Source organism: Apus apus, chromosome 15 (assembly GCF_020740795.1).
Source record: "Apus apus isolate bApuApu2 chromosome 15, bApuApu2.pri.cur, whole genome shotgun sequence".
In the NCBI taxonomy this organism is placed as follows: Eukaryota; Metazoa; Chordata; class Aves; order Apodiformes; family Apodidae; genus Apus; species Apus apus.
The window spans coordinates 14,860,600-14,882,373 of record NC_067296.1 but is presented as its reverse complement, the minus strand read 5'-3'; the positions used below and the strand labels follow the sequence as shown (position 1 = coordinate 14,882,373).

General features: G+C 63.7%; 3 protein-coding genes across 3 annotated transcripts; all 3 read right to left on the bottom strand.

Annotated features, from left to right (window-relative positions):
* Positions 1-835: 835 nt before the first annotated feature.
* On the bottom strand, positions 836-7,418 carry HCK (HCK proto-oncogene, Src family tyrosine kinase). Its single transcript, XM_051632888.1, has 13 exons — positions 7,408-7,418; positions 6,042-6,162; positions 5,647-5,689; positions 5,285-5,384; positions 5,049-5,147; positions 4,832-4,935; positions 4,577-4,717; positions 4,152-4,304; positions 3,683-3,865; positions 3,186-3,262; positions 2,784-2,937; positions 2,387-2,518; positions 836-1,198 (listed from the first exon to the last, which is right to left on the bottom strand). Exons 2-13 carry the CDS (start codon positions 6,159-6,161, stop codon positions 996-998), a joined length of 1,509 nt encoding a protein of 502 aa, XP_051488848.1. The 5' UTR covers position 6,162; positions 7,408-7,418; the 3' UTR covers positions 836-995.
* A 785-nt stretch (positions 7,419-8,203) lies between these two features.
* CCM2L (CCM2 like scaffold protein) lies at positions 8,204-11,952 on the bottom strand. The gene is made up of 10 exons (XM_051633012.1): positions 11,879-11,952; positions 11,443-11,610; positions 11,042-11,125; positions 10,779-10,962; positions 9,927-10,411; positions 9,672-9,807; positions 9,462-9,525; positions 9,198-9,345; positions 8,864-9,002; positions 8,204-8,727 (listed from the first exon to the last, which is right to left on the bottom strand). The coding sequence occupies exons 1-10, from the start codon at positions 11,906-11,908 to the stop codon at positions 8,450-8,452; spliced, it is 1,716 nt and encodes a 571-aa protein (XP_051488972.1). The 5' UTR covers positions 11,909-11,952; the 3' UTR covers positions 8,204-8,449.
* Positions 11,953-15,000: 3,048 nt separating this feature from the next.
* On the bottom strand, positions 15,001-21,215 carry XKR7 (XK related 7). The gene is made up of 3 exons (XM_051633317.1): positions 20,746-21,215; positions 16,346-16,545; positions 15,001-16,239 (listed from the first exon to the last, which is right to left on the bottom strand). The coding sequence occupies exons 1-3, from the start codon at positions 21,213-21,215 to the stop codon at positions 15,287-15,289; spliced, it is 1,623 nt and encodes a 540-aa protein (XP_051489277.1). The 3' UTR covers positions 15,001-15,286.
* Between the last annotated feature and the right edge of the window lie 559 nt (positions 21,216-21,774).

Sequence of the window (21,774 nt, the reverse complement as noted above, 5' to 3'; positions counted from 1 at the left end):
GGCGCCACGTTTGGTGCGGGCAGCGCGGCCTGGAACGGCTCGGTGACCCGCTCCGGGGGGCCCGGGGCGCGTCCCGCCCGCCTCCCGCCCCCCCTGCCCCGCGGTCAGGAAAGGCCGAACCGCGCGTGGCTCGTAAACGCTTTATTGGTTGCAAAAGAAGCCGAGAGAAAAGATAGAAACCAGGGGATACCTCCTGGTACGGGGAGAACGGAACAAGCCCCGCAGCGCTGCCGGGAGCCGGCTCGTCTGAAAAGTAACCCCGAACAAGCAAGCCCCAAATCCCCACATAAATAAAGAAAAAAAAAAACAACCCACAATGAATCCTCGTTTCTCCCACGTAACCCGTTGCTTAAAACTGAAAACAAACATCAAATGAGCGCGCAAGGAAGAGCGGGCTCCGGGGCTCCCGGGACCTCCCCGCAGGCGCTGAACCAGCCCGCGAGGGAGCAGCGCGGTCCCCGCACGGACAGCGCGGCTGGGCCGGGCAGGAGGCCCTGGCGGAGACCCTCCCGGGGGCAGGAGACCCTCCCGGGGGCAGGAGACCCTCCCCGGGGGCAGGAGACCCGTCCGCACCGCCTGGCACCGCACCGACCCACCGCCCCCCCGGCGGGCGAGGAGGGAGACGTGCCCTGTGACACCCACATCCCACCGCCAGGACCAGCCGAGGGGCTGCAGAGCAGCGTGTCTGGATGCGAAGCCCCTGGGAACTCCCCGAGCCGCAGGGACGGGGAGCACCGCACCGCACCGCACAGCACCGCACAGCACCGCACCGCGGCCGCGGCGGCGAAACCCCTGCCCTGCAGAGCAGCGCGGGGCTCAGAAGGGTGTAAAAAAATAATCTGGATTGTTGGGGTTGTTTTCTTTTGTCGCTGAAAGAGGCCTGGCCGCGTCCCTCCTCGTGATGCCAACGTGGGCAACCAGCGTCCAGCCAGCGCTGGCCCCACGGGTGTGAGTGAAAAGCTCCAGGTACCCACTGTCTGCACCGAGCTCCTGGGTCACGGCTGCTGCTGATACTGGCTCTCTGCTGCCGTGAAGAAATCCTCCAGGAAGCTCTGCACGTACTCGAAGGTGGGCCGGTCCTCCCGCCGGCTGTGCCAGCAGCGGGTCAGCAGCTGGTACAGCTCCTCGGGGCAGCCCTCGGGGCGCGGCATCCGGTACCCGTGCTCCAGCGCCCTGACCACCTCGGCGCTCGACATCCCTGGGGGGACAGGGCAGGACGGGGGGAGGGTGCATCACCAATTCCTTTACAAAAGGTAAAAAAAGCCCCACACCCGACCGCAAAACTACCCACGCTTTGGGCAACGTCACCAGGCAGAAAAAGACTGGTCAGAGGGGCTGGGAAGAGGGAATTCCCACCCCTGGTCAAGGAAACATGCAAACAACCAGGAGGCTGAGCTAGCTGTGCTCCAGTTGAGCAGATCAGATGGGAATTATAATTGTTTTGTATCGATTTCCACAAAATAAAGGCCGCACTTTTTCATCTGCTGAGTCTTTAATGAGCCTTTCCTTCCAGTATCACCTGTGAAGGTGAGTTAGTGTGATGGCAGAATCTGTCCTGCTCCACCTCCAGGGTTCGTTTGTGGCAACTTACACTTCTATCATACAGAAATAATTTCCCAGGGAAAAACCAGGAAGCAAAGAAGCAATCAGTATAAAATGCAGGACAGCTTCTACTGATGATGATTTAGGAATAGTTCGAGCCTTCCCAAAAGTGTCTGGCACAGCTGCCAGCTGCACCTCTGGGGGTGCAATTCCTCCTCTGCCAGGACCAGGCAGTGCAGCCTGGGGAGGGCCAGTTGTCCTGTTACATTAGAAACATGATCTTCTCTATTACAAACAGGGAAAGCAGGTCTTTTAGAGATCCTGGCTGCTGCTGGTCTCCCAGGAAGCTGCAGGAGCTCAGGACCTCCTGCAGGATCAGCCCTGAGGCAATACATAGAGCAGCTGCCCTCCCCCAGGAGGTGGGCACCCCAAAGTCATCACTACCTGGACCTGTTTCTGGGCTCTCCAGAGATGTCCCAGCTTTGCTTTGTGGAGACTGGGAAGAGGAGTCCCATGTCACTTCAGCAAAGATTTCAGGTCCATGAGAACACCTGGTGTCCACTGAGGACTCCCAGGGAGAAAACCCTCCTTATTATCCATCCTAGAAGAGCTCTTGTCTGAACAGTAGATGTGCCTAAACGAGGGAATCAAACTGCCTGCTCTGGGCTCCTCTCCATAAAGCTGCCATCTTGAGACTGTGGAGCTCTGCTCCCTGTGTGAAATTCAGATTTCTCACCATTCCCTCTTGTTTTCAGTGATGTAACTTGATGGAGAAACAGATCCCATGGGTAGGGCCCAGGAGGGCAACATGTCTTTACAACCCAGAGCGAAGGAGGTGCCTCACCTGGGTATGGGATGCGCCCATAGGTAACGATCTCAGTCAGGAGGATCCCAAAGGACCAGACATCTGATTTTATAGTGAAAGATCCATAGTAGATGGCTTCTGGTGCAGTCCATTTGATGGGAAACTTGGCACCTGGACAAAGAGATCCGACAAAAAAACATGAGAAACATGAAACCCAAATGCTGAGAAACTAGTGGTGAAATATGGGGAAGAGGAGAAAAACAAATAGAAGAGGAAGATGTGAAGCCATGCAAATGAGAGGAACTTCCCTCCTCACACAGCACGTCCTCCTGAGGCTGTGGCCACCGAAGTTACATGTTGGTAAGTGGCTCTAAGGGACCCTCACAACCCTTCACCACCTCGGAAAGCAGCCAGACCCCCCCAGCAGCTCCCACACCTTCCCGGGCCGTGTACTCATCATCCTCAATGACCCTGGCCAGCCCGAAGTCTGCGATCTTGCACACCAACAGCGCCGACAGCAGGATGTTGGCAGCCCTCAGGTCTCTGTGGATGTAGTTCCTCTTCTCGATAAAAGCCATCCCTTCTGCAATCTGCCAAAAGGGGAAAGAGAAACATGCAAAGAGGCTGTTAGAAATAACACAGCCCCCCCCCCCCAATGCCCCCGCTCCCAGGAATGGAAAGAGCTGCCACAGCCACAGGTGGGTCCTGCCCAGGAGCACAGCCCTGGCTCCTTTCCTGCTTTCCCACCCTCCCAATATTTGTCCCAGGTAAACTCTCAGGCTCCTCCATGTTCCTGTTCAGCCTCCTCAGGGTCTTCTCAGCTCTGCTCCCTCCTCACCTGGGCACAGAAGTCAATCAGTTTCGGGAGCGGCTGCTTGTTCCCCTCCTCACTCTTCAGAAAATCCAGCAAGCTGCCTGTGGACAGGGAAGGGGGCAGAGCTGGTGCCTCAGCCGGAGCCTGTGCCCACCCTCAGGGTGACACGGGTCCTGTGGGTGGCACAGGGGCCAGGGGAGCCAAGGAGGATGCAGGGACTCTGTGAGGACACACACTTGAACCCCACCCTGCTCCCAGAGGTTGGGTGGAGGAGTGAGCCCCCCTCATCTGCCCCCCTCTCCACCCCTCCCCCTCTGGGGCTGTCACTGCATCCCCCTGCCCAGCACCCTGGGATGCAGAGTGGCATGAACCATCCCCAATCCCAGTACCCCAGCAGCCAGTGAAGAGCCCACGGCCAATGCCAGGGATACAGGAGGGACTGATCCTGCACCATCCCTGCAGCACCCAGCTCCCACTGCCTGGCCTGGCCCGTGGTGACCATGCAGGGACTCAGATGTCACCTTTCTCCATGAACTCAGTGATGATGTAGATGGGCTCCTCCTTGGTGACCACAGCGTACAGCTTCACCAGCTTGTCATGCTGCAGTGTCTTCATCAGGTTGGCCTCCTGCAGGAAGGCACCCACAGACATGCTGCCTGGCTTCATGGTCTTCACTGCCACCGTGGTGTGCTCATTGTAGGTAGCTGCAGGGCAGCACAGCAGAGTGTTCCAGGCTGCCCAGCACCCAGGCACCGGGAGCAATGGATTTTGGGGCTAAAACACCTGGTTCTTCAGATGGAGCCTCTGCACAAGAGCTGGAGAACATGCTCAGCCCTGGGCAGTCCCTACATTGAGGCAGGGCCACTACACCTTGCTCCTCTCCTGCAGGTTGTTCCATCCCTACTTCTTCCACCTCCTCTTCCACCCCTCACCCTTCCTCCTCCACCATCCCCTTCATCTTCCTCCCAGCTGCCTCCCCTTTTCTCTCACCCATCCACACTTCTCCGAACTGCCCAGCTCCCAGCTTCCTCTCCAGCCTCAATGACTCCCGAGGAATCTCCCAGGCATCTTTCTCCCAGGGCTTCTGGGGTTTGGGTGTGTAGCAGGGATAGGTGAGCTTCTGGCACAGCCCGTCGCTCTGCCCTGCCAGGGAGTACCAAGAACCATCAGCTGACCTGTCTCACTGGACACTTCGTGCTTTAAAGGAGAGCCCATGGCAGCCTGGGTGGCTGAGGGACACGTCCTGGGTCCTCTGACAACACCGGGGAGATGTTGAACACAGGACATGGCAGCCCAGCCCTGCCAGCACTGCCCTGCCCTGCTGGGCATTACTGCACCACACAGGACACCGTGGAGAGGGAGTCCTGGCCACTCAGGGACACCCGCCCCCACAGCTGAGGTGGCCCCAGGCTCACCCCTGTAGTGCTGGACCAGCTCCTGCAGCGTCTCAAAGCTGCTGCGGGGGGAGATGTAGAAGCCGCCACTGTCCAGCATCCGGATCTTGTAATGCTTCACGGTGCCGCTGTCCCCGTCCCGCACCGACAGCGAGTAGCAGCCTGTTTGGGGAGGGGTGAGCTGCCAGCCCCCCGTGGGGGGCATGTCCCCACTGTGCCCATCGCCTGGCAGAGCCACCACTGCAGCCCCCCCACCACCACAGGCACCCCCCAGACCTTTTGTTGTCTCACTCTCCCGTATCATGAAGGACCCGACCATGTTCCCAGGGCCAAGGAGCTGCCGCTCCGCATCCTTGCGGCTGATGCCCTTGAAAAACCACCTGCAGCAGAAACATGAACCAACGGGCAGGGCTGGCGTGGGGCAGGGCTGGGGACAGGACATGGGGACAGCCATGGTGCGGGCCTGGGATGTGCCATCGAGGAACAGACTCACTCCTCAGCCTCCAGCGAGTCAAGTTGGGCGACGTAGTTGCTGGGGATGAAGCCTTCGTGCCCCGTCAGCAGCGACCGCGCTCGCCACCACTCCCCCAGCCTGCAACACGGTGCCAGGTCAGCACTTCACCCTGGGCACTGCTGGCTCCTCCAGGGGAAAATTCCAGAAAAAAACCCCAACAGGGCCAGACAAGCCTTCAGGAGAGCCCGGGGTGCAGGGACACCAGCAGCACTTACTCCTCCAGCACCTTCAGCTGCTCCCCTTTCTGGAAGCTCAGGTCCCCGGTGTGCATTGCCTCGTAGTCGTAGAGTGCCAGCACCACAGTGTCCTCCAAGCCTGCAGAAAGGGACCTCCCTGGGCACCCCACTGTGCTGGGACAGGGCACCTGGCCACCCCTGGCTTGGGCAGCCAGGACACCAGGCAGGGCCCCCAGCACCTCCATTTCTATCTTGCCATTGCCACCACTGCCCTTCATGGAAGCCCAGAGCTCCTGTCCCTCTGGGGTCAGCAGCGTCAGACCCAGGCATGGAGGACCCAGCCACGTTCCCCCCACAAACTCCCACCCTGTGCACCTGCTTGCAGCCCATCGTGTACCTACCATCCTCGGGTGGGGACATGGCCACATCAGGGACATTATCACTCTGGAAAACAGGACAGAAACCAAAGAGTGACAACATGGATGGCAGAGACTGGCACCCCCTTGGGCCCTCAGCCCCACCATGGCCCCAGTCCCCTGCAGCAGCAGCAGGCGGGGATCTGACTGCCCAGCACCAGCACCTCTGCCCCACCCAACACTTTCACTTTTCTCTCCTTTTTTTCCGTAATTCCTTGATTCTCATCAGGTTTGCTCTGTGCTTTGCCCCAGCACAGACTGGGCAAGCCCCCTGCCCTTGGGCACAAGCACTGCCAGCACCCACAGCCAGCCCTGCTGGCAGTTCTGGAGAGGAGAGGGGCGAGACCCCCACGATGGCTTGGCCGGTGGCTGCTGCTCACCCTCCTGCTGGTGGCTGTGGGGTCCCTCACATAATGGCACTTCTGGAGGAAAGGGTGGGGGTCAGGGTCGATTTTTATCTTCTCTTGAACACCATCTTCCTTCGACTTCACACAACCCATCCTGCAGCCAAGGGAGGGGAAGTGAAGACGTTGCAACAAGGTGAAAGCCCCGTTCCAGCCCTGTTCCCACCCGGCACGGTGCTGGTGCATGGCAGGGGGCCGTGGTGCTCACCCGTGCACTGCAGAGAGGGCTCTGCTCCCCCAGCAGAGCCCGTGTCCCCCCAGTCCCTCGGTGTGGCCGTGGGTCACCGCTTTCTACCACTCTCTACTAGGGTGGAGCTGCCTCCAACAGCCCTGGCCCGGGGCAAATGCAAATGCTCAGTTTTCTCCAACTCCCCAAGAAACAGCAGAAGCAAAATGTGCTGCAAGAAGTAGCAAGCAGGGGGAAAACCGCCGCAGGGGCACTTCCCTTGTCCGTGGAAACCTCGGCACAGAGAAAGGAGAAGGTGCTGCCGGTGATAGCAGAGGAGGAAGCTCTGGGCTGAGCGACATGCACGGCAACACCGGCCTCGCTGGGGGAGCAGCAGGGCACCCGCGGCACTGCCCAGCTCCTGCTGCCCTCGAGGGACTTCGCTGTCACCTCCCATCCCATGGTCACTCCTCATCCTTCCCAGCGCGCTGCCTCGGCCAGCCCCGCTCCCAGGGGCTGAGCATGAGCGGCAGTGGCGGCCCCAGACAGTGTGTCCCCCTCACCAGGGACACCCCGGGGACCGTCCACTAGCAAAGCCCAGAGCCAAATCCATGCTGGCAAACCCACAGAGCCATGGCCCGTTTCGGCATCACACAGGTGAGTGATCAGCCCGTCCTGCACTAGGCTGGAGCATTCGGCTCCACAAAGCACAATCCCCCCGGAGGGTCCAAGCAGCCCCACGGCATCCCGGCCCATCACCACACGCAGTGACCGGCTGGCCGTGGCTTTCCTGCTGGCTCCTGTGGCGCAGGGAACACCAGCTGGGGCAGCCGGTCCTGGTGCGTCCCACCCTGGAGAGCCGTGTCCCACAGCCTGCCTGGCTGTCCCCAGCCACGGGGAACAGGTGGGATAAGGAATCCCCAGGACACCTCAGCATCGTCTCCTGCCACCCCCGGGTATCATCTCCCTCGGGCACGCAGGGGCCGCCGCACCAAGAGGGGCCGAACCAGGGGTAGGACTGGACCGACCGGGCTATCCCGCACCGGTACCGAGACATGCACCCGGGCGCCCCCCGCCCGGTCCTGCAGCCCTCGGGGCTCCGGTGATGGCCGGGCTCGGCTCGGCTAGGCTCTACTCGGCTCGGCTCGGCTCGGCTCTCACCTCCGGGGCTCTCACCTCCGGGGCTCTCCCAGGGCACGTCCCGGTCCCGGAGCAGGGGCTGCTGCTGCTGCCGCGGTGCGCTCTGCCGGGCTGTGCGCCCCCCGCCCCGCCCTATGAAGGCTCCGCCCTCAGCCGTAGGGCCCCGCCTCTCCCCGGTAGGGCCCCCGCCTCTCCCCGGTAAGGCCCCCGCCGCCCCGGAGCCGTTCCGCGGCCTCGGGGCGCCCCGACTCTGCTGGTGCTGCCTGATGGGGCGAGAGCGGCCGTGATACCTCTGGGAGGCCCAAAGCGGGATGGGAGTCAGGACCCGATCACACACCGGACAGGACCCCCCTGTAGCCCACCAGCAGCCCCTTCCAAGGAACTGTGGCCAAGGGACACCAGCCATGGAACACTGGCCGTGGGCTATTGGTCATCGGCCAGTGAGGAGTGTGACCCTACCCCTTGGCTCCAGAGGGCTGCTGGGCTCCACCAGAGGGATTTGGATCCCAGGGCAGGAATTTCCCTTTGTGCAACACCCGTGGCCCCACAGCTACCTGGGTGCCAGCCATGGCCATCAGACCCCCCATACCAGCACAGCCTCACTGGCCTCCACATTGTCAGGAGCATTCCCTGGGATCAGTCTGGCATGGCTGGGAGTTCCCTGACTCTGAGAGTGACTTGTATGTGGCACTGGGGGTTTCAGGGTGTCCAGCTGGGCAGTGGCACCTGTGAGCAGCCCCCCAGCCCTGGCTCATCCCCAGCTGCAGCAGCTTGCTCCCTTCCCCAGCATGGCCCCAGGGAAGAACCTGCTCCTCTCCCAGCCCTGGCCTTTAATTGTGATCTGCAGAAATTACAGCACATGGCATTGCAGACCGGGGGGCTCCCCCGTGGCTGCCCTGCGATTTCATCAGCACTGCTGAGGGCTGCCAGGACAGCACAGAGCCCCTGTGTCCTCCAGCGGTGACAAAGAGAGGGACAACATCCCCAGGGCAGAGCTGGGCACCTGGCAGGTCTGGGCTTGGGGGGTGCAGCACCACAGCTGGCAACAGGGAGGGGATGGTGGGGTGCCAGCACACCCTCACAGGTAGTTGTCCTCTTCCTGGTCCTCCTCTTCCTCATCCCGCGCCAGCGCCTCGATGTCATGGGTGATGTCGGTGATGATGCGGTTGAAGGACTCGGCCTCGGAGCGCAGGGAGCAGCTGTCGTAGCTGCGCACGGCCGAGGCCGACGTGTTGCTCATGCTGCGCTTGATGCGGCCGAAGCTGTCGGTGAGGATCCCGCCCTCCCGGATCCCGATGCTCTCCAGGAACGTCTCGAAGTATCCGATGTCTTGGTCGGGGATGAAGGGCCTCATTCCTGCCATGGGCATCACCTCGGGGTGACCTTCCTGGGTGGGCATCCCCCCACAAGCAGCCAAGCCCCCACCACCCCTCGGAGCACCCGCACATTCCTAGGGTGACACGAGGTGGCTGCGGTGGGAGCCCGGACTCACCCAGGAGGAGGAATTTCCTGCGGTCCCCGTAGAGGCGCAGGAGCTCCCCGCAGTACTCCCGCACCGGCGCGCCCAGGCGGTACTCGCGGAGCAGGACGGCGAACTGCTGGATCTCCTGTGGTGACAGCTTGTTGCGCAGCTGCGGGGACACGGGGACAGGTCGGGGTTGACTCACTGACACAACCAGGACACACCGGCAGTGCACACCCCCAGCTCTCCCCCTCTGTACCCAACCGGCTGCTCCCCGATGCAGGTTGCTCAGACCTGCCCGCTGCCCCCCCCATCCCGGCCACCAGCACCGAGCAGGGTCCCTGGCCCATCCCTGTCCCCTCACCGTCACCATGTAGTCCTGGAGCTGCTCCAGCCCTGCGCTGCTCTGGTCGCTGCTGCTGCAGGCGGTGGCCAGGCTGTGGTGCGAGCGGTGGAAGGAGGGCGAGGAGCCGCCGCTGTAATATGCCTCAAAGGTCTCGTGGGAACCATTGCTGTGGAAGGACGGGGGTCAGGGCATCCCGGCACCCCTAGTAGGTGCTGAGGCATCTCCGCGGATGGGACATGCACCCACCCCGTGCAGGGGCACAGTGCGGGGAGCCAGACTCACAAGGAGCTGCAGCAGCTGAAGTCGGCGTCGTACCCGTACGTCCCGTCGGTGCGGCAGCTCTCACCTGGAGAGGGGCAGCTGAGGTCTGAGAGCAGGGCCAAGCCTCTGCCATGGCAGCAGACCCCCCCCTCGTGCTGTGTCTACACACCCCTGCTCACCAGCTCCCTGTCACCCTGCTTGGTGTCCCCCTGCCCATCCCTGGCCACTCACTCCTGCTGGAGAGCCAAGGCCGCGTGGGCGTGGAGGTGTAGTGGTACCCGGCACGGTCCACGCACTCGATGCTCTGGTCCCCGTAGATGATCTGGAAGACCTGGCAGATGAGGGCGCAGGACTCCTCGCCGGCATCCTGGAGTGCAGGGAGGGAGAGAAGGAGGGAGGGAAGGAGCACGGGTGGCTGATGGAGAGTGGCCTTGTGCCAGCAGGTGGCCATGTGCCGGTGGGTGGCCGCTTGCCGGGGCCACTCACCCTGTTGGGCACGGCGAGGATGACTAGGTTGGAGTAGGCATCGGGACAGGGCTCCTGGGGATCCAGGGGGTTGCTGCCAGCGTGCCGCCGCTCCCAGCTGCCAAAGCCGGCCCCGCGCTCCCAGCTGCCGCCGGCGGTGCCGGCTCTCCGCCGCTCCCAGCTGCCGCCACCGGGCTGCCGCCGCTCCCAGCTGCCGCCACCGGGCTGCCGCCGCTCCCAGCTGCCCGAGGGCCGCCCGCGCTGCCGCCGCTCCCAGCTACCGCCCCGCCGCCTCTCCAGGCTGCCGCCCTGCCGGCCCTCCTGCCCGCCCCGCGCCGCCCGCCAGTCCAGGCTGCAGATGGTGTGTCGCCGCTCCATCGGGCCCCCCAGCCGGCCCCCCGCCGGCCACGAGCCCCCCGCACGCTTCTCCGTGGGGAAGGCCTCGGGCACGCCGGCCGGGGCTGCCTCGGGGTGTGCTCCAGCGGGGACTGGGTCCACTCCCAGACCTGAGGCAGCGACGAGAGACGGGGCATCAGAGCAAGGGTCTGCACTGCCCACCCTGCCCGCCTCTCCCGAGCCCTGCCCCGCCGGCCCCGTCCCACCGGCTGGGCAGGATGTGGAGGAATGTGCTGCAGGGGACAGGATGGGGACCCCAATGAGCTGGGGACAGGAGGGCTAGAGTGGGGCTGAGGCAGTGCCCCCTCTCCAGCCCCAGGGCAGCAAACCTCTGCCGACCCCTCTCCAAGGACCTGTGTTGCCGCCTCGGATCGAACCCCACTCTCCCGTCACCGCCCGGGCTCCGTCCCCCCGTGCCCTTGGGACGGCGGGCGCTCGGGACCGGCTGCGCCGGGGCCGGTGCCTCCCGCCCCGCACCGGTTTTGAGGATGAGGAGGTGCAGGGCGTCGTCGCGCAGGTAGGAGGCGGCGGCGATCTCGTGGGTGGGGATGCGCAGGATCAGCTCCTCGTTGTCGCGCCAGGTGAGCAGGAGGCAGCGGGCCGAGAGGCTGAGGATGCTGTCCTGCGCCGGCGTCGTCTGCAGCGGCAGCTCCTGCAGCTGCTGCGGGGGCACAGCCATGCTAGGGGTGGGGGACACCCGGAGGTGGGGGACACACGGGGGGAGTCAGGACCCCTCTTACCCTGGCCGTGTCCAGCAGCTGCAACACCTCATCCCGGCTGGAGGGGTTCAGAGACGCTGTTACCCATGTCAGGTGACCTAAAAACTGGAGGGGGGCACAAAACTCAAAGCATTTGGGGGAGCTGGACATGTGCATCCTCTCCACCCTATGGCCCACAGTCTCCCTAGAGCACCCATATCCTGCATGCATCTCCTTGGTGTGCAGGGGACCCTGAAATAGGGGGTCTTCCCTGCTCCCCCAGTCCCCCCTCCCCCTCCCTGCGTGTTATCTGGCCAACGAGGGGACCAGGACCCTCCAGGACACCGCAGGTGGTGGCCCTCTGCCTGGTTGGTGGCCTCATCCCCGCACCATGCCCAGGCAGGGACCCCAGACATCCCTGGGGACCCTCCCCACACCCTTACCTTCACCTCCTTCTCCACATAATCATGTAGCAGGATCTGGGGGTCGATCAGGTAGTCGGGGGGGTAGAGGGGCACGGAGTGCAGCGGGCGGCGGTACACGCTGCTGCGGGGCACGGGCCTGCGGGCAGCCTTGGGGAACACCAGCCGCTTGATGGGCGACACGAAGCCCTGGCAGGGACAGTGGGCACAGGGACGTCAGCACTGAGCACCCGACCCCAGGGTCCATGGGTGCCCAGTGCCCCAGGAGGGGCTGGGCACCTCTCTGCTCCCTGACCCCAAATTTGCACCATTTGGGCAGTTGTGGGGGTGGGTGGAGACCCCATCTCTTCCTGCTGCAATGTTCACCATCCCACCCTCATCCTGGTGTCCCCATACGTCTCACCCGCTGCCACCCTCCTGCCAGCCCCCCAGGACCCCCAGCCTCAGCCTCACGCACCTTCTTGCCCTTCTTGGCCTCGCAGTCCATGGCAGGGCCGCGGTGCTGCCTCCGGCACAGCCGCCCCCACCGCCCCGCTCGGCGCCGCGGCCTTTTCCTGTGTCGGAAACTCCACCAGGACGGCTGGGATGTGAGTTCCTGCCCCTCCTGGGGCGTGCTGGGACTGGGCTGGGACTGAGACCAGGAGAGGGACAGGACTGGGACTGGGACTGGAACTGGATGTGGGACCAGTATCAGGACAGGACTGGGACTTGGACTGGGACTGGGGCTAGGACCGGCGTTAGGACTGGGACCAGTACAAGGCTGGGGCTGGGACTGGGGCTGGGACTAGCACTGGGGCTCAGGGTGGTCCCTGGGCTGGGGCTGGGCTGGGATTTGGGCAGAGTGGGGGCTGCGCTCAGCTGGGATGGGCCTGGAGACCCCACAGGTCTTGGGGGTTGGCTGGGCTCGGCAGGGCGGAGGTTGGCCCGGTAGTGGCCATGTCCTTCCTCCCCACACGCTGCATCCTGCCCGTGCACCCCTTCCCTGCCGGTCACTGTGCCAGGGCCACCAGCACCAGATGGGCAGCATCATCCCCAGCATCCCCAAGCACCCCAGCACAGAGGGGCAGAGTCCTGCCCCACTGCAGAGCCCAGGGCCTGAGCTGACAAGGACAGGTTCCCAAGGCAGAGCTTATTGAAATGAATTTAATATCTCATGTTGCAGCAAAATTAAAAATATACAAAAAGTTTGTGGTATACAAAAAAGTCTCGGTACGGAACCCAGCCTCCCGCTCGCCCCCCGCCCGCGCCGAGGGTCCCAGCGGAGAAGGTGGCACACAGAGTATTTACAGTACGTGACAGCAGCCGCCAGGTCTCGGCACCGGGGCGGGGGGACAACCAGGAACCTGGCTGAGACCTGCCAGGACGCTGCCCCCCGGCAGCCCCTGCCAGAAACCAACACGCTGGCCCAAACCTCTCCCCACTCCCTGAAGCCCTAGTGGCCCTGCTGCCACCCCCGAGGGTGACACCCCCCGGGGACTGGAGCTGCCCCCATCCTGCAGCACCTGGCTCTGCCCCGGGTCCCCTCGCTGTGGTCCTGGTGGGCAGGTGCTGTCATCCCGGTGCTGCCCTGGCACCGGAGCACCAGGTTTGGCCTCCCCTGTAGCACGGGGGGTGGCCGAGCCCCAGAGCTGGGCACAGGGCCTGTGTCTGCCCCCTGCCCCCCACACGGCCAGACCCCTGGGCCGAGCTGGGCAGCCCCGCGCGGGTTGGGGTGCAGTGCCGGCTGCTGCAGAGACCCCAGCCTGGAGCAGCCCAGAGCTGAGGGAACCGTGGCTTGAGTGCATAGAAAAGTGTTCCTCTGTCCTGCCGGCATGGCCCCAGGGTCCCCGGGGGTGAGGGGCATGGAGGGGGTTGCAAGTTGCCCTGCTCCTCACGGATCTCAGGGTGGGGGGGCTAGGGGAAGGTCCCCCGTCCCCATGTGGCCCATTCCTGGTGGCTTCCCAGCTTCATGAGCAAGACCTGCTGAAGAGCCACCACCACCTGGGCACCAGGTGGGGGCTGCAAGGTTGTCACTTGATGCCTGCCAGGGTGACCCCAGCCTGGTGCCCCCAGCCACTGCCCCCGACCTTCTCTTAGGAAAAGAGACTCCCCCCAGAGCAGCCCCCCATCTCAGCACCCACCAGTGGTGTCTGCCCATTACTGATGCTGAAGGAGAGGTGGGGGGTCGCAGGGGGCACAGCCCCCTGCCCAGCCCCAGCCACACTCTGCACCCTCTTTCCAAAGGGTTTCCAAGGCTTCCAGTTAGCACCAGTTAGCACCAGTGATCCCAGCAACAGCCTGCCCCAGCCCACTGTCACCCTAGCTACAGAGAAATGGGAAACAAAAACGACACGATGCCACCAACACTGTGAAGCTGGCTGTGCCACCAAGCTGGGCACTCACCCTCGGGGACGCCATGGGTGGCAGCCAGACATGCCCAGGGACAGGGTCCCCCCACCAGCTCTCCCTGTGGCTGGCACGGTGCCCCGTTGTGTGCCTCATGGGATGGTGGGGCTTGGCACCATGGCAAGGGGCAGGGATGACACCACAGCATGGGGCAGGGGTGGCACTGTGGCTCAGGGCAGCTGGGATGCTGCTGGACTGGTGTGGGGTTGCAGGGAAGGCACAGGGGCTGTGGGTGCAAGGGGGTGAGGGGGTGCACAGCCAAGGGGTCTGGCAGCCCCCCCACCCTGCAAACCTCTGCCAGCCCCTGGCACACACACACACGAACACACACATGCATGAAGACATCCACCTGGGACACGCCTGGCCCCAGGGCATGGGGTACATTCAGCACAGCCCTTTGTGGGGGGATGTGCCAACAGATCTGGACAGGATTGTGGGACACATTCAAATATGGAGCCCAGGGCAGCCCCACTCCTCTGGGCAGGCAGGGACAGGCAGGGATGGGCAGGGATGGGCAGGGACAGGCAGAATCCTGGTTCACTGGGGAGCTGGAAGGGGCTGATGCTGATAGGGGGATGGATGGAAACACTCCTGGGTTGGACGAGATGACAACCCTAGGAGGGAGGAACAGCAGGGAGGTGAACCCTGCTTTGGGGAGCCCTGGGAATGCCAGCAGTCCTGCATCCCCCCAGCCACACCAGCCGGGCCCTGCCCCACCCCTGGCTTCAGTGGAGGTAGAAAATGTCACACAAAATATCACCATTCAGGTGAAAACAAACCAAATGAGATGAAGGGGTTCCCATGGGGACAGGGGGATGATAGGGTTGGGGGTCCCTGGCCTAGGGTCTGCACCCCACAGGGCAGTGGAGATGCCATGGAGTGGGGGCACGGCCTGACCCTGAGCCTGGGGAATCAAGGATAGAGGTGATGGGTTCCCCCTGGCTGACACTGCAGGGCAGGGGAGAGGCAGGAGACATGGGGGGGCTGGCTGGACCCTGGCGGTCCCCCTATCCCAGCTCCCTGGGGGTGACAGAATCCCCTGGTGCCCCTGTGCTCCTGCCCCACAGGCATAGGGCAGTCCTGGCACCCATGTCCCTGGGCTCCAGCACACCGCTCTCCCCTCCCAGTCCCTTGCCCAGGGGACCCCCCAGTCGCCATCCTGCTCCCCCCCAGCCCACCCAAGTGCTGGGGAGGCAGCACCCACTGCCCTGGGCTCAGGCACCGGTGAGGTATTTTGGCAAGGACAAGTCGGGGGGGAGGACCAAGTTGGCTGCTGTGGGGTGGGATGGGAGGGGTCTTGGCTGCAGGTGAGTGGCGCAGGGTGGGGATAGCACCAAGAGACCCCCCTGGCCACCCCCCATGGGGCACTCGGTGTAGCAGCACAGCAGCACCGGCGAACCCAACAGAAAGGCAAATGGCTGCAAAGCCACAGGGTGGCACCAAGAGGCCCCTGCCACGTGTCCCCCCATCCCCAACCTCCCTACACGGTGGTCTCATACTCCAGCACCTCATGGGGGGCGCCGGGGGTGCGGTACTGCAGGCGGGGGGTGGTGGGGGACGCGTACTCCAGCGCCAGGATGGTTTTCCGCAGGCGTCGGTCGATGAAGTGGGCGTCCCAGGCTGGGTACTTCTTCCTGGGCAGGTCAATGCGGATGACGGGCCCCTCGGTCCGCGGGGCGCGGGCGGCGGGCGCCGGGGGGGCGCAGGGACGCACCTGGAAGACAGGGACACAGCTGTCCCGCTCCCCCGGGACCCCCTCCCGCTCCCCCCCTGTAGTCCGCGGCAGCGAGCGGGGGGGGCTGGTGACGGCGTCCACCGGGGACCCCGGTGCCGGGGCTGGTGGCTGCCGGAAAATGCAGCCCCCAGTCTGGGGGCCGAACATGGGGCCGTTGGGGTGCAAGAGGCAGTAGTAGATGAACATGAAGAAGATGCCAAGGGCGAAGCTGGAGCTGACCACGCAGACACGGATTAAGGCGTCAAAGTCAGAGGTGGTCTTGCGGTCGTAGTAGAGGAACCAGAGGACGGTGAGGGCGGCGTTCTCTGACAGCGTGATCAGGTAGTAGATGCACATACGGTAGCGGCTCCGTCCCTCCTTGACGTTGAACCAGCAAAAGATGTAGATGATGCCCACCACCATGTTGTAGATGATCTCCTCCCACTTGGACATGCAGAAGTCCGTCTCGCCCTGGATGATCCAGAAGGTCATGATGCACCAGTGGGTGACAATGAAGATGCCGAAGTAGAGCTGGAACACGGAGGCAAAGAGGGCAAAGGCGATGGCGCGGGCAGCAATGGTGAAGAGGTGCCACAGGATCTGCACCACGGCCCCCTTGTAGGACATGGGCATCTTGTCCTCCCGCGAGTCCCGCAGCACCTTCTGGTAGGAGGCGATCATCCACGCCAGGGAGACCAGCGAGGCCGAGGCTGAGAACCCTGCAGGTGCAGCGTGGGGAAGGGCAGTGAGAACCTTTGGCGGGCTGGGGTCCCTCCCAGCCCTCCCCGCCCCCCCGTGCCCCGTGGTGGGGGCACCGTCCCTTACCCTGCAGCGGTTCAACCTTGTTCTGCTGCACCATGATGCTGAGCTGCAGCACCAGCTGGGGTGCGCTCTTCAGGAAGGTCTCCAGCAGCCTCAGCATGCTGATGTCCGCGCTCTCAAACATCATCCGCCAGTAGAAGTGGCGGCGGCGATGCTCAGCCTGCCAGCGGCTCTGCAGCCCCAGGTACAGCGCCCGCAGGTACCTGGATGGGGGGCAGCAGGGTCAGAGGGGCCCCCCAAGCTCCTCTCCCCCTGCCCATGCCAGGCCTTCCCCATCACTACTGCCAGCCTGATCCAGCCAGCGCTTTCCCTCTGTCCGAGACCATGGAACCCCACCCAGGCCAGAGGGGCTGGGGGCTGCAGGGCAGTGGTAATGCTGAGCACATCTCTGTCCCCACCCCATGGCCCTGATGTGCCAAGAAGGGGCAGCTTGGGCAAAGCCAGCTCAGCACCCCCTTGCCCCAGGGCTCACCTGGCATCACAGCAACCACTTGGCCCACCCATCATCACAGTGCCCTCCAGCCATCACCCCACTCCCCCCATGCTGCCCCTGTGCTTCCCACTCAGTCTGTCCCCATCCACCAGCTGGGGATCCCCCCCCAGCCCCGCTCTCCTGCCTCCCATGGCTTTGGGGTGCCCTGGCCCTCACCCAGCACCACATCCGGCTGCTTCTCCAAGGAGATATTTTTGTCCCTGGTGCGGAGCCCACCCTCCTCCCCCTGCCCGGCCTGCAGGGAGGCACCAGCTGGTCGTGCCGCGGTGCCCGCAGGGAGCACCCGGCCGCTGGTGCCGGCGCTGCCCTGGCTCTTGGCAGGGCTGCAGGCGCAGACACACGCTGGCCTCGGCCATCTGCTTGTGGGCCGGGGTCAGCCGGGGTGTGCGCGGCACCGCCGCGTGTGCCGGCTGAGTCACCGGCACCGGGGACCCCTCCCCACAGCGTGGGACCAGATCCGGGCACCGTGCAGAAGGATGAAGGATGAAGCAGGAGGACCAGGGCTGCGAAGCCTCCAGCAGCTGAGCTGAACCCTCTGGCAGAACCACGGCCTCTCTACCAGCTTCAGGAACTGCTGCCAGGTGACTCCATCAGCCCAGAGCGCCGGAGAAACCCTGATCCTGGCACTTTCAACTCATTCCTCAGGGGGCTGGGCAGGAGCGGGCCCTGCTCCTCTGCTCCTGCTGCAGGGACAGCCAGGTAGGTGCTCCTACCCTCGGGCTACACAGCACTGACACCACAGTGGAGGCCACCAGGGGCAGATGGCAGGGGGTGCCAGGGTGGCACCACCACAGCCATTGTCCCCCTGCCCCTCTTTCCACCAGCCACTGCTCCCATCCCCACAGAAGGGCCCAATGTTGGACCCCCTGTGCTGGTAGGGGACAAACCAGGGGACAGCCTGGGGACAGAGAACACATAATGGGAAAAAGCAATCAGAGAAGCAGGGCAGAGCCTGGGATGCCACAAGGCTGGTCCCAGAGCACCCACGCATGAGCAAGACTCAGGCACCAGCAACCTCACCCTCTCCCTGTAATCAGCCTCGCTAATTGGCCTCATCAACACCATGATCACGCCATCCCCACAGCACAGCCAGGAGCTGCCACGTGCCATCCCCAGCTCCTCAACCACTCAACAAGTGACCCGCGGCCTCCCCCAGCTTTCAGCGAGGGCACAATTACTCTCCCATCTCCACCTCAGCTCCATAGATCTCATTAAAACCAGATTTCATCTCCCATCGAGTCACTGGGATGAAAGGCTGGTTCGGATTTGTTATGCACTGGATCATCCCGCCGTGTTTCAGCCCAGAGAATCACCCCGGTGCTGACAGCGCTCACCAGCCCCGCGCCACAAACACCAGATCAATCACCGGGAAAAAAAACATTTCATTTTCAAAAATCTGATGATGAGGCAGAAACCGACCGCGACAGCTTTCCAGGCTAATTGCTCTGTCCTTTGTATTACAAAGAGCAATGCAATGAAACCCCTGCAGCAGGAAGGTGGGGGGCTCGGGCAGGCAATGAATTTACCGAAGTGTCACCACGGAGGGACTGGCCAGAGCGCTGTCCTGGCCAGGTTTGTCACCAGTGTCACTGTTTGCCCCCAGCTCCCAGGTACTGATCCCAGCTTACAAGTGTTGGGAAAAAAGAAGCACGTGGAGAAAACACCAGCCCTGGTTATAACCAAATCCACTATCGTTGTCCTCAGATGGAAGAGAACAAGAGACTCCCTGGTCTAAGAGGGAACAATACGGAGCACGATTTCCCTAGAAGGGACCTGCAGAGACACACCAGGTGCCACAGAGGTGGCAGGGGACCCCGGGGAGGAGGCAGGCACAGCATGGACAGCATCCCCTCCTCTGGTGTTTCTTTGGTGAAAGACCTGGTGACAAAGCAGCATGGAAAACAATTCCTGAGCAGCAAAACTCACCTAACAGCAATGGCTGCTGCTTGCACCAGCTCAGGGTCGTGCAACTGGCGGTGCCCATGCTGGGGCATCTGCATGTGCTGATGACAACTGATTTCAGCAGCTTTACCTGGGACTGATCTCAGAGTTGTGGCTCAGAGCTGTCTTGTGGAGCAGCTGCATCAAGGGGTGCTGTTTAGGGGCTGGGGGCTGTGTACCCCATCTGCAGCCATGGATGTGGTAGGGGCCAAGGCAGGGGGGAGGTGGATAAATCAGGGAGGGAAGGGATGCTTCTCTGTCCAGGGAACAGCCTTGTTTTCACAGGAACATTTATTCCACACTTCTTTAACTGCCACATCCACCTGCACCGGATCCAACCTCACTAATGGGTTTAGCAAACTGCATTTAACTGGTCAACCAAGCTAATCCCAAATCTTGAGATTAGAAAGAGCCTCAGCTGCAGCTTCAGACTAACATGTCCTGGAGGGTCAGTGCAGAGAGTTCCCGCTTTAATTGGCTTAAGAGCCTCTGTGGTGCAGCAGATCAGGAGAGCATGGCTGACACCCCCGGGAGCAAAACCCCCTCCTGCAGCCCAGCCCTGGCTCCAGCTCCAGCCAGGACCAGAGCATTGTCCAGGGGGCAGTGCAGCCTGGCCTGGCTGTAGGTGGGCTCAGTGGCTACACAGCTCCCATCCTCTGCTTTACCAGCTCCTCCAGCACACGAAGGCAGGGTTGGTACCTGTCCTGCAACCAGCATGCCGAGAGGATGGAGGGGGACTAGGGAGGGGCAGGCAGAGACTGTGCTGGGGAGGAAATCATAGAATGGTTTGGGTTGAAAGGGACTTTAAAATAATTTAGCTCCAGCCTCACTGCCACAGGCAGAGACACCTCTAGCAGAGTGCACACTGCACTGTGAAACAAAGTTAGAGCATCCCAGGAGCATCCCAGGAAGAGCAGCAGACGAAGGAACCGCGAAGACAACAGCAGGGAGCAGAGGAGCTGCTGTGCTGCTGGAGCTCAGGAAGGGAAACAGCACGGAAACCCGAGCTGGGAGCACTGCCTGCTCCCAGCCTTGTTCCGGGAATTTACCATTGTCTCTGCTCCCCTCCCAGCACCAGCCTCCCCGGGAAGCAGCTCGGTGCCAGAGCCATTCCGAGGATGGAGCTCAGCAGAGCTGGGAGGGAGCAGGGCCGGCTCCATGGCAAAGGGGAGGATGGTGCCAATAAACCGTCAGCTCCAGCTTTGGAGCATCTGCAGAGACACAGGGAAAGGGCCCTGAGCCTGTCTGAGCCTGCCAGGCTGCCACACGCCCTGCCTGCCCACCCTGCCTGCCCCAGGCCTGGGAAGGGGCAGGCAGCAGAGCCTGGCCAGGCTGGGGACAAACAGCACTTCTGAGACCCCACAGACAACAGTGAGCTCTGAGCTGGGGCACAGGGAGCACCTGGGAGGGGCATCCAGCCCTGAGGTGTTGGGTGCCAGGCAAAAGCACTCCTCACCCCCCTGAACCCCACTGCTGTGGCTGGCAGGGGCCCCAGCAGGCCCAGTACCACCCAGCCAGGCTGCAGGCTCCTCATGCCAGCTCCTGCCCACATTGACAGCTCCTGCCTGCACCCACAGCTCCTGCCCACACCCATCCGCACCCACAGCTCCTGCCCACACCCACCTGCACCCTCATCTGAGCTCTGTTGGGGGCTCCCTCCCCTGCCCCCATCCTGCCAGGGCTGCAGAGAGATTGATCCCCATGTCCCCTTCACCATGCACACCCACTTCCCCCCCATGTCCAGCCATCAACACCTGTACCCTATGTGCTGCACCCTGTTATCCCCATCCACATCCCTGCTGCACCCTGCCCCTTCCTCAGCCCCAGCCTGGCTCCATGACCCCCTTCTACCCTCGTACCCCATACCTCCAGCCCTGCCCCAGCTGCAGCAGGTGGATCAGCCCTTGCAGCAGCCCCATCCGCACCCCTGCCCCCCCCCGCACCCCTCTTTCCCAGCCGCCCCCCGTACCTCCAGACCTGCCCCAGCTGCAGCAGGTGGATCAGGCCCTGCAGCAGCCAGACGCAGAGGCGGCAGCAGCCGCGGGGCCCGCGGGCGGTGTCCGTGGTGCTGCGGGCGCTGCCCGCGGTGCTGCCGGCGCTGTCCTTGGTGCTGCCGGCGCTGTCCTTGGTGCTGATGGCGAAGTCGTAGACGAACCACCTGAAGCTGAGCAGCTGCACCACCAGCGAGGGCAGCAGCACGAAGAGCAGCGTCAGCCCGAACCACCACGGCTGCCCCTCCATGTAGTAGTGGGCCGCCAGCCACAGGTCCGAGGCACCGTCCGCGAAACAAACCAGGAGGGCGCAGAGCACCCAGCAACCGTCCCGCAGCCGGTACCGCCGCGTCGGGGGGACCGCGCCGCCCCCCCGCTTCCCGCCGCCGCCCTCCGGGCTCTCCAGCAGCACGGCCGGGCCGCCGCCGCCGTCCGACTTCGCGGCCATGTTGTCGGGGGAGAGGAGGAGAAAGGAGGGAGCGGGAGAGACTTCCGGAGGGAGGACGGAGCCGCCGAGCCCGCCCCGGCAGCGCCCGCCCCCGCCGGCCTCGCCTCGCCCGCCGCCCGGCCCGGCCCGGCCCCGCCGAGACCCGAGACCCACCCCCCGGCGGCCCCGGCGGCCCCCGCCCCGCCCCTGTCACTCCCCCTCCGGAAAGGGCAGCCGCCTCGCCCGCCGCCACCGGGGAGTCCCGGAGGACCGTACGGTGCCGGCGGCCTCCACCCTGCGCCCCTCCGGGAGAGCGACCGGCTCCCGACGGTCTGTCCCGACCCCCCGGGCTACCCGCCGGCAAGGGCCACTTGGATCCCGCCCGGTGCCAGCGGGTGCCTCCCCGAATCCCGCTCCGGTGCCGTTAGACCCCACTGGGGCAGTGGCCACGGTGTCCGACACCCCTCACCCAGTTCAAGAGCCAGAGCTCCCTGGGCAGCTGCTCCCAAGGCCGCCTGCCTTGGGCGCTCGCGGCCCCAAGTCTCGTCTCAGCACCACCCTGCCCATGGGTCCTGCCCCA